Below are 12,360 nucleotides of genomic sequence, written 5' to 3'. Positions count from 1 at the left end.
ATTCTTATACACAGATATATATATATATATATATATATATATATATATATATATATATATATATATATATATATATATATATATATATATATATATATACATACATACATATATATATATATACAGGGATGAGATTTTTCCGCTTTTTAGCTGATTTCCGCTTTTTTCACTTTTATCTCTTGAATTTCAGCTTTTTTATCAAAAATTCAGATTTTTCTAAAAATTTCACTTTTATTTGTAAGTATTCCGCTTTTTCAGAAAATTCAAACTACATAGCTACCAATCCTTTCTCATTTTTACTTATTTTAGCTATTTTCTCCCCTTTTACTCGCAGCAGATAAGATTTTCCAAATTTTTTACCCGCCCTCCAGATAGATCCGATTTTTGTAGTTCAAACGACGCTGTTTCTGACAGGCCTTTTAGAGGTCCCAAGCCTGGAATCTGCTAATATCTCGATTCTTATTCACACGATTTTAATATCAAACATAGCTTTTCATATTTGCGTGTTGAGATTCTTATTCACGCGATTTGAATATTGTACGTTGTGATTCGTATTTACGCCTTTTTAAAAACCTATGAAGCGATTCATATTCACGCAAGTTTAAAATTCAATGTCTTGATTTGCTCATGCTGTTTATAATATCAAACATTGATTTTCGTATTTATACGTGATTTTAAAATAAGGCATTGGGATTCGCATTCGCGCATTCTAAAAATTATGCATCATAATTCTTATTTATGCAATCTAAAAATTACGCATCATGATTCGTATTTGCGCGATCTAAAAATTATGAATCGTGATTTGTATTTACGCGTTTTAAAAATTCTATATCCCAGTTTATATTTTCTCATTTTCAAAATCCTATATCTAGTTTCATATTCATGTGATTTCAAAATCCATAATTGTTATTCATGTTCACGCAATTTTAAGATCAACTATCGCGATTCTCGTAAGAAGCAAATTTGTTTTAAAAATTAGTTACTATAAAGGTGACTATTTTTCTAACGACGATTATTATTATATGTCACTGTTACAACATCAGAGAAACTGGAAGGGAATATATTCAAAACTTACATTCTGTGCTTGCAAAGAAGAAAAAATAGGATTTGTCACAAGATGTTTGAAAATGGACTAACGACTAAATATAGCAAATATCAAAATTTTATTTATAATTGCTGTTATTTATGCTATAAAATGCAAAATTCTTATCAAATATAAAACAAATTATCTAAACAGTTGCTGATTGTCATGTAATTTTTCAAACTAAAATACCAATTTTTGTATGTTAAGGAGTTACTATATATTTCTACTTCACTGTTATTGATATGTTTCAAAGGGCTCTAGTTAGATTAGACTATAACATGAACATAATTATTTGGTCCATTGTTAAAGTTTTTTTTCCCAATATAATTTAAAAAGTAATATTACTGATATATTTGCTATAAATCACATAACAGTATTTATTAAAAGAAATGAAATATTAATGTATATTCTCAGTAGTTTTAATTTGCTAAACCAGGTAGTTTTTCAAGTAATAATTGTCTCTTATGTGAACTGAGTAAAAATATAATTTCCAGCTTTATTTTTTCAATTGGTAATTTTTATTTTCACTAAATGTTAAGTATCAATGTAATCGTTTTTATAATAATAGATTAGTACGCAATTGTATGTCAACACATTATTTATTACCTTAAATTGTCTGGAATTTATTATTAAAGGGCTGCGCTTGCGTAAAATTTACTATCGTGAAAATTCAGCTTTTTTGCCTTTTGGCTAATCTCATCCCTGTATATATATATATATATATATATATATATATATATATATATATATATATATATTTTGAAAAAAGTACAATAGTCTCTGTGTTATGTAATCCCTTTAGCGCACAAAGATTTTGATAACATTAACCTATTGATGACGATAAACAGATCTCAAAATTAGATGAATTTACCAATTTAAGCCACTGATGCTGGAAAAAAAAATTACCTTATGTTAATGCATTTTAAATTTCCTTTAAAACATATATACTATAAAAATAATTGTTCGATTAGCCACAATTTTTCCTAAGTAGCTCATACATAATTTGTTCTTGATTATAGTGTTTTATAGTCATGGGAGCAGTATTGTTTTTAACATTGCTTACTATTTTGATTGCATTTCTCATTTTTGGTAATCTATTATAATCTTTCAGGAATGAAAGACTTCTGCAAAAAAGCAAAAATCTGCTTTTTTCTCCCAATTTTTAAAATTTTCGACCATGTTCCAATAACTTTTTGGGAGTCCAATAAGAGAAACCCAAGCCGAGCGAACAATAGTCGGACTTGCGACGAAATCCCCCCCCCTTGCAGTAGCCTCCCGAAAAAATTATCTTCAAAAGAAAATGGGTAGAATTTCAGCATGTACGCCGATGCTTAGACAAACGCGACTTCCGATATAGATTGGAAAAAGTCTGGCTGATTTTCAGAATTTTAAATATTAGGAACTGCGCCAGAATCTGCTAAAATTGCGATTCTTATTCAGACGATTTTTATGTAAAACATCGATTTTCGTATTTAATTGATTAAAAAGTTACTTGTTGTGATTCCCATTCAAGCAATTTAAAAATCCACCATCGCGATTTGTATTTAAAATCTTATATCGCGATTCCTGTACCCGCGAGTTTAAAATCCAATGTCGCGATTCTCATTCATATATTTTTAATTTCAATATTGCGATTCGTTCGCACGCGGTTGCAATATCAAACATCGATTTTCGTATTTATACGCGGTATGAACATAACTCGTTGTGATAAGTATTCACAATATCTAAAAATTATGTATTGTGATTCTTATTTACACGATTTTAAAATTTAATATCGCAGTTTGTATTTTCATGCTTCTAAAATCCAATATCATGTTGTGTGTTAAAATCCAACATCGCGTGTGTTATTCACGTGATTTTGAAATCCAACATCACGATTGTTATTCACGCGATTTTAAAGTCCAACATCGCGATTTTAAAATCTGATATCGTGATTCTTATTCACGCGATTTTAAAATTCAATATCGTGATTCTTATTCTCACTATTTTAAAATCCAACATCGCTATTCTTATTCACACGATTTTAAAATCCAACATCGCTATTCTTATTCACGTGATTTTAAAATCCAGCATCGCAATTCATATTCATGTGATTTTAATATCCAATATCGCGAAACATATTAACATGATTTTAAAAACAAGTTAGCCGCTAGTAGTGATCAAAATTTTTAAAAAATTTAAATTTCACTGTCTATATAATCTAAATGCTTCTGTCACTTTTAAAACTATATAAAAAATCTCCTGGTAGTGTTAAAAGTTGCTTTTATATATATCACAGTACTACTCCCCCCCCCCTCTTCCTGCATTGTAAAAGTTCAGCTTTTTTTATTTTCTACCACTTTCATGCCTGAATCTTTGTTTTAATTTTTAATCAGTTTGCTTTCTGCTATCCATATTGTTAAACTTTATGCAAGTCAGCAGAGCATGAAATTTCAGCAAGCTCACGGTTCAGATAAGTTCCTCTCTCTTCTGAGATTTGAAAATGATCCTGTCCCATTAACATCCAATCACCACTCTCCTATCCATCTGAAGACTGTTTTTTGAGAAGAAAAAAAAATCAAAACAACATCAAACGATGCAATGATCACAGAAAAAATTTTTTTAACTTACAAATCAAAAGAAAAAAAAAAGTTAAAAAAACATTGGCGAAATAAGAAATTAATAATATTAACTGTGATCATACTAAGTGGAGACTACTGTATTATATTTTGTTTATTTCCTTAATCTGTACGTGATTACTCTTATGAATTACACAATTTATTTTTGTTTAGAATGCTTGTTATGTGAATGTATTTTATTTTTCTATTATTCGTGTATTATTCAGGTTTAATAATCTGAGATAAGGGCAAATTTTATTATCAAGTGTAAATTATTTATTGCAAAGTTAGAAGACTTGACATTATTCTGTAGACTGGTACGCTACAAAATAAAGTTTGTATACTGCCTTAGAGGTATTAGTACAGGGTGGCCACCCACCTGGAAAACCTGGAATTATCAGGGAATTTTTTTATACTGGAAAAAACCTGGAAATATCAGGGAAATTTAGATAAAAACATGGAAAAATCAGGGAATTTTAAAGAAAAGCTGGAAATTTTTTCTTTGATAATTTTTTTAATTTCACTAATTTAAATTATTTACTAATTTTCTTAATTTAAATTATTTCATCCATTATACCCACTCTTTTTAAACGGAAATGTTTCGCCAAACAGTTGAAATATCATCAACTTAGCGATACTTTGCTTGTGCATCAAAATTTGCTCCATTGCAGCTCTGTTAAACTAGAACGTCACATAAAATTCTCCCAATGTTGCTAAACGAATGCAGAAACCTTTGTTGCTATGGGACTGTGCAATTTAGGAAAGATTCTGGTGGAGATGGAAAAAGGGATTAGGATATTAGCTTCTGTTTTTAAATTCTGTCCTTGGGCTGAATCCATTTATGGCTCAAGTTAGTTCCAATATTTTGGGCGTAATTTATTTTTTCTATTTTGACAAAATGTTTTTGTATTTTTAACTTTATAAAATTCTCCAAAAATTGTTGGCTATAATTTAATAATAATAGATTTTATATTACACTCTTTTTCTGAAAGCTTTTCTACTCCCATTCAAAGAAATCTGTGAATTATTTTTTGTCAGCAAACTAACCAATCGCACATTTTTTTACAATCGCTAACAGCAATGTTTGTCGATAAATCGTTACAATTGTTGCATTAATGCTAATTTTTTCTATTTCATTTTAACCTTTTATAACATATTTTTAAAATATGTTTTTTTTAAGAACCAACTGTATATTAATATTTAATTTTATTCTTTTGTTGGTCAATATATGATTTTTGATTCAAAATTTTGTACCAAAACATTTGAAAAATAAATAAAAAATTTTGCCAAATTGCCAAAATAAATTATTTTTCTCAAGATGATATGTTAAAAAAATAACATTTTGAATAAAATATTTTATAATATAGACACTTTTCTTGTACACATCCCACACTTTATAAGAAAAAAGAAACAAAAACCTGGAAATTTTAAGATTTTTATCTGGAAAACCTGGAAAAATCAGGGAAATCTGATTTGAGTGGCCACCCTGTAGTAGTATAGTCATACAAATTTAGGATTTCGACACAAAAATATTTTATAATATATTTTTGCCTTTTCTTTATTACGAATTAATGAATTAATTTATTCACGAATTTATTCACTTAATTTATTCACGAATTAATGATTACAGCTGAAAAATAAAGATTGATTATTTAGCCACCAAATAATTTATTTCCCATCATTTTTTAATTTTATTTTTTTACTTATTTATTTTAAATATCCTGTTTTGTTGAATGTTGATTGTATGTTATTTAAATTGTACCAAGCTTCATTGAATCTTCATATTTATCAATTACTGAATTTTTTTAAAAATCTTTGTAAATCTAACTTTTGATTTTTTCAGGATCCACCTAAGCTAAGTCGTAACAATTACAATCCTCCTCTACCATTAGACAGTCGAAGCAGTAAGTATATCTTTGTATATAAAGTCAAATTTGATAAAATATCTGGCATGTGAATGTATGAAAATTTTGTCGTAATCATGAAATAATATTTGTGCATTTTCATTAACTTGAAAAAAAAAATTACGCCAAGATAAACTTTACATTCTTATTTATATTTCAAGTAAACCGCAAACACTTTTTGATGAAATTGTGTAGAGTTCAATAAAATATACTACATCCTGAGTAAAATCTAATTTTGTTAGCTGTGAACATTAACTGTTTAATAATATGAAAAAACAAATATTTTTTGCTCTTAATTTTTTAATGTAATCAAATACATTTATTTAAGTGCAGTTTTATTTCTAAAACAATATCCATATGTTTTTTAAGGAAATAAATACTAATTTTAAAACTAAACCTATTTTACCCTTCTTTGGAGTTAAGTACTTCAAAATTCGTTTGAATCCATTACTCGAAAAAGAATCGATAAGTTATGCTTCATATTTGTTTTATATGAATCCATTCTATATAAAAGGAACCAAAATTTTCGGTAAAATAAATTATATAGTTTGGATTTAAATCATTCTTTAACCTCTTGCCAGTGTGCCTTCTTAGCATCTATCAAAATTTAGACTTCTTTGTCAGCTAGCGTATTTACATTTTAACTAAAGCTTTGCACTTGAATATGAGTATCAATAGTTTCCAACTTGCTAGTGTACTCTTATTTTAATTGGTGTTCTGCATTGGATTACAATACTAGGTTCTATCGTTTCTTGGCAGGTACAAGTAGAATTCATTGTAACAATGGGAATTAATAAATTTTCATCAAAGCTTTAGACCAGAGCCTTGATGGCTCAGGGGATAGAGCGTTTGCCTTCCAATGAGGGGAACTGGATTTGAATCCCAGCAATGGCTGATCGATGCGAATTCCGCACCCGGCTCGCACTGATCACAGTGCTGACATAAAATATCCTCAGTGGTAGACAAATCATTGGTTAGAGCTTCTTTGCCGTGAGGCTTACCAAGGGTGGTTTTCCTCTCCATGTAATGTGTTAAAACGTTCTATTAAAAAGTCCTCTACAAAGACAAATTTCTCTCAATATTTGATCCCGGAGCTCCCTTGTCTTCTGGATTGGGTTCAAAATTACAAGTCTACTGAGCTGACCATTAATAGTTCTAAACCCAAAAAGTTGGGTTGTCTGTTCAACAGCGGTTATGAAATAAATTTAAAAGCTTTATACCAATACAATGAGAAGCGCTCGGTGCCAATAAGTTAAGTACACCTAGAATGTGAGCTTATTTTAATTTTTTCAATTGAAAATGGTTATATCGTTAACATTTTGTAAGATATTTTTAATATCAAATGGCTTGGATGGATGTATTGTTACAACATTAGATTGATATGAAATTGGTTTAGTTTTGATCACTTGAATGATTAGCATTCTATTGTAATCCTTATGTGCAAATTTTCTTCTTTGTATCATTTATTATTATTTTATTTTTTTACTTTTAAATTACATAAAAGTTCTTATACTACTTTTACTGGTTGTTGTTTTTGAAATTGTCAGCATCTGATATTTATCAAATTGTAACATCTTTTTTCCAATCTCACAGCCTATTATTCTGGTACAGAAAGTGAAGTTGATCAGTTCTCTGATATTCAGAGTGACATTCAAAGTGTGGTATCTTCATCTGTAACTAGTGGCCATAGACAACCAGCATCAACTTGCATGTCTGCTCAGATGGCTCGATTAAGACTAAACATGACACCAGCCACAGGTTTGTTAGAAACGTTTTATTATAGTTAACACAATAATCAGCTTTTAATATTTTGCATTTTTTTTTGTAATAGTTTCTTTTAATTGTATTATTTTTGTTTTAAATATGAAAATTCTGAAAGTTTTTTAAAAATAAATTTATAATAGTTGTAAATAGTAATAAAAATGATATCTATGATTGATTGCAGTTTAAACATGTTGTCCAAATTTATGACAGAGGGAACAATTAAAATAAAATTGTTAATAAATATATATTTTGTTGCATTTTTTTTACTGTTAATTATGTTAAAATCCTGTTGTTAATATTTTGATTTTTTTCTTTGTTGTGTAGCTCCTGGTCATGGAATTGGAAGGGGTCAAAAGCGAGACTAGATTAAACTTGTAATCCCAACTTATCACTGTGATATCAGTAATTTTTAAGGTCATAAAAGATCTTGTTTGTTGTTGTGAAAAAGAGATTTCTATAATTCATTCATATCTATCGCATTTTCATTTCATGGTTGTACATTTTCCATTATTTTTAATTTAGCCAAATTGTCTATAAATGATATAGTAAATATCTTTTAATGCCAGAACTTGTGCATTTGTAAAAGCTAATTTTAAAATGTTTTGAAATGGTGCCTTCCTTGAGCTTGTAATGTTGAACTCTTGAAATGGTTGTATATCTGCATTTAGTAAATACTTGAGCAATTATGAATCAAAATGTAGTTTTTAATTGGCTTAAGGTTTTAAATTTTAATTATGTTGGTTATTGCATTCAATTTGCCTAGCTGCCATATATATCAGGATTAAAAATACATTTTAATTAGTTTGCATTTATCTTAATTTTATAATTACAAAAATATATGATACAGTTCATCAAACAGTTAGAAAGATGTCAATTAAATTTCGAATCACTACTAATGAACGCTCTGTAAATTTTAAAGTATCTTGTATGTTAATAAGCATATTAATATAATAATGCTACAAATAAATATTTTTTGTTATATTTTAGTGACCTGTAAGATTTAAAAAGTATCTGAACTTCGATGGTAATTTTTCCTGTAACTAATTTAAATTGAATAGCCATATAATTTATGTATATTTTATTTACTTTTCACTTATGATGAATCATTAAATGTAGAATTTATTTTCTAATTTTGGTTTTATTTTTAAGAAAGTAAAGTAATACTGTTCTCTACTTTTAACATTGATATATTTTTGGTTGCTCATAATTGCTGAAAATGTTTTTCAATATTTTTTTTACAAATATAATTAAAATGTGATTAAGTTTATTTTATGTTTAATAATAAGTCTTAATTAATGAAACTCATATTATAACTTTTCTTTTTTACTAAATATGAAAAAATTTATTTATTTTATACTTTTATTTAAAAAATTATTTTTTAACCTTTAATTCAGCAAACATAAGACAGCATAGTTTATTAAATTAAAAAAAGAAAAAAATTTAAAAAATGCTGGTAAAATAAAAATGTAAAATCAAAGTCATTTTGACTGCAGACGTGGAAAAGCCATTTATAAATTTACTGTGAATTGTGGATAATTTTCATGCCTCTATTTTAATTAATCTTTTATATTTGTTTCTTTAATAAATTTTGTTTAATTGTAATTAAGGTTGATTGTAATAAAGAATGTGTCTAAAGTAAAGTCTATTTTGTGTTAATTGTTTCTTTACAGTTCCGCTGAGTTCCTTTTATGTCAAAAGAAAACTTATCCTTATTTGTAGTATGAGATTCTATAGTCAAGACACCAATTAAAAGATATATAAAATTTATTATACATATACTCACTGCCAAAATCAAAGGATTAGAGAATAAGCCACTTTTTAAAATCAAATCTTCAAAAGCAGAGTCTCAAAAGGTTTTAAAACCATTTTTTAATAAGACTGCCATTTTATACTATCAAGCTCTTACAAGATATGTTTTAAAAATAAAAAATTGCACATTTAGCCATCAGAATAATTAGAATTTTCTATCTTTAGTTGAAATTTTTTTTTTATAACTTACAGGTAACAAATTCCAGTCTGCCAGGGATGTGGCTGAGGGTACTTCTTGGGGAAATTGAAGCATCCTAGTACTTGTTAGGGGTACACGTTGAGGTGTAAAAAGTGATTGTCTAAAAAGTAAAATTTTTAGGTAATACCTATTTACACGTTTAACATTGATATCCAGATAAGATAGCAATGCCAAACATGCATTTCACATTTATTACTCATATAATGTGCATTTAAATAATTTACTCAAATTTTGGTTATTTCTGAGACTCGACAGAAGTTGTTTTAAGTTCGAAACAAAGTTCTAAAGTAACTTTAGTTTTTCATTGAATTTTGATTTGTATCATGAACAATTTTTTATAATCCTACATATAATTTTTTTTCTTTTTGTTTTCACAAACAGGGCTGGGTTTAAACCAGATAAAAACCATTGGATTAACATTGATATCCAGACAAGATAGCAATGCCAAACATGCATTTCACATTTATTACTCATATAATGTGCATTTAAATAAATTTACTCAAATTTTGGTTATTTCTGAGACTCGACAGAAGTTGTTTTAAGTTCGAAACAAAATTCTAAAGTAACTTTAGTTTTTCATTGAATTTTGATTTGTATCATGAACAATTTTTTATAATCCTACATATAATTTATTATTTTCTTTTTGTGTTCACAAGCAGGGCTGGGTTTAAACCAGATAAAAACCATTGGTATAATTAATGTTAACCTATTATCCCAGGTTTGTTTGACAGGTAGTGTTTGGTTATTTATAGCTGATATTTTTATAGTATGGCTAATATTAACAAGTACTAAATAATATATATATATGCGCAAATAATTAATTGTAGGATAAGTTTAACGATGTAACCCATCTCCTAAATTTTTATTCCAAAACTAATTTTTATTAAAACAAGAGGCAATTTTTTTTTTCACTATTAACAACTTTTGAAACTGATCAATGTATTAGATTTTTAATATGAAACAATGTTTTAATATTACAATCATATTTATGTATTATTACACTATATTATATATTTTTTATATGAAAAATTGATTGTAGCAATAAGGAAACTGTTAAATACAGATTAACCTTACCGCTCAATTATTTTGTTATTAAATGAAATTAATTCACTTTGTATGTGTACTTTTAGGATAAAATTTTTCCTGAATTTGTTCAAATGAAAAAACAATTAAAAAAAAATTTCTTGCCTAAAGATTTTCAAAATCAAGAGAACAATAAAAATGATAATCATTGGAAAGTAAGATAAAAATATAAATCCCAAGTTTTTCTTATTTTCAATTCATAAAACTGGACTACTGACTAAGTATTAATACATAAAATGCTTCATTGTGGCCAAAAGTTAGGTAAATTTATTAATCAGTATATGATGAACATTATGAAAAATGTTAAAAACCGGCCTTGTAGTAAAAATAGACAAAAATTCAAAAAACTCAGGAAAGCTTTAGCGCAGAATATTCGTTTAAGGAAAAAGAAATAGAGCTGGATAAAGAACCAAATGAAAAGATATAATTTATAATCTGCTTAAGGAGACATTTTTTCCGACTTAATCAAAATTGATTAACTATATATATTACATAAAAGTAAATGAAATTGTCATAGCAAACTTGGCGTAATATTCATTTTTCATGCCAAACTGTAAATGCCTTTTCTTAGTACTGTATTTACTTCCACACACTAAACTGTAATTAGCATTGAAACTCAAACCAGTTAACTAATAGCAAATTGCCAAAACATAAGTTTTTACAAGATGCGAGGAAAAAATGAAATAGAATGCAACAGTTTCTGACTTCATTTATTACCCTTAATGCCGATTTTAACTCGTCTGTTAAGATAGGGAATAGGCAGCATGATAGATTGTGGTTAACTAAAGGCAAGAATTCTAAAAGTAGGACAGCCGATGGTTGTTGGCTTAAAATTGTAAGAAGAAAACAAAGTGAAATAATGTTTATTATTCACTTTTCTATATTGTGACCGGAAATATTTATTTATTGCCATTTTGCGTAATAATGGTGAAATTTTAAATTTAAAAATAAATGAATGATATGCAAGACTAGTCAGGGGTGTTTCACATGCATAACCATTAAAGTAAAATATTTTGTCTTTTTTTTAAATAAAAAAAAATTTTCCAAGTTACATTTAAATTAAACAATTTTGAATTAATTTCTAAAAAATAAAAACATGTTAGTAAATTTTTAAAAAAAATATGCCTATGGAAATCTTTTCTGTGCTAATACTTAATAATTGCTTCTCCAGATCTTAGCTGAAAACCATACTTTTATAATAAGTTATTTAATAACATATTTATGATTAAAGAAGTGAGACAGAAAACATATATAAAAGTTTATATGATCGTGTAGGTGAAATTAATGCTTCAGCGAAAAGATTGTGTAGCAATATGATCTGTCAACAAAGTGACTGTCACCAATATAAAGCAAAAAGGATGTTTGTGAAATAAATATGCAATGGAAAAATTAATACTCTTTCACCACTTAATATTTTTTTCCTTTACTCTAAGCATGACAATTAAAAATATAAACATGAGAATTAAAGGAATTTTATTTCAATGCATTTTTTATTGGTAACTTAATTTTATTGTAATTGAAGTTTTTTGAATGATATAAAACTTTAGTCCAAATCAAGTCTTACACTTTAGTTACGAGTTTCAAAATAAAAAGAATAACAGAAAGATTCGATTTACTTTAGCATGTAAACGTTATTACTATTTTATCCAGAAAAGCTGTGAAAGTATAATTAAAATTGGTACACGTAGAATAAAATTACAACAAAAATATACAAAGTTTTAAAAGTTTATTACAAATTAATTTTTATAATTTACATTCTAAATTACCTACATTGTTAAATATGCACATAAAACGATGGAAATGTGCTGTAAGCTAGTAAGGTGTCATAAGGAATTAGAGGTAGAATATTTTTCTGACCATTTACTAGGCGCAATACCACATAATCTGAAACTGTTAAACTTGATTTCAAATGAAAGAAGT

General features: G+C 27.0%; 1 protein-coding gene across 1 annotated transcript in view; it reads left to right on the top strand.

Moving 5' to 3' along the window:
* mael (germ-plasm component protein maelstrom) overlaps positions 1-8,989 on the top strand; it is a 29,358-nt gene extending 20,369 nt beyond the window's left edge. The window contains exons 10-12 of the mRNA XM_087163575.1: positions 5,525-5,585; positions 7,179-7,343; positions 7,674-8,989. Of these exons, the coding sequence (XP_087019701.1) occupies positions 5,525-5,585; positions 7,179-7,343; positions 7,674-7,714 (267 nt within the window). The 3' untranslated portion in view covers positions 7,715-8,989. The remainder of the gene's footprint in view (positions 1-5,524; positions 5,586-7,178; positions 7,344-7,673) is intronic.
* Positions 8,990-12,360: the final 3,371 nt, after the last annotated feature.

Source organism: Parasteatoda tepidariorum, chromosome 5 (assembly GCF_982258835.1).
Source record: "Parasteatoda tepidariorum strain Cologne lab strain chromosome 5, Ptep-v5.0, whole genome shotgun sequence".
Taxonomy (NCBI): domain Eukaryota; kingdom Metazoa; phylum Arthropoda; class Arachnida; order Araneae; family Theridiidae; genus Parasteatoda; species Parasteatoda tepidariorum.
The sequence above is the reverse complement of the archived record's forward strand: the minus strand, read 5'-3'. Positions and strand labels throughout refer to the sequence as shown.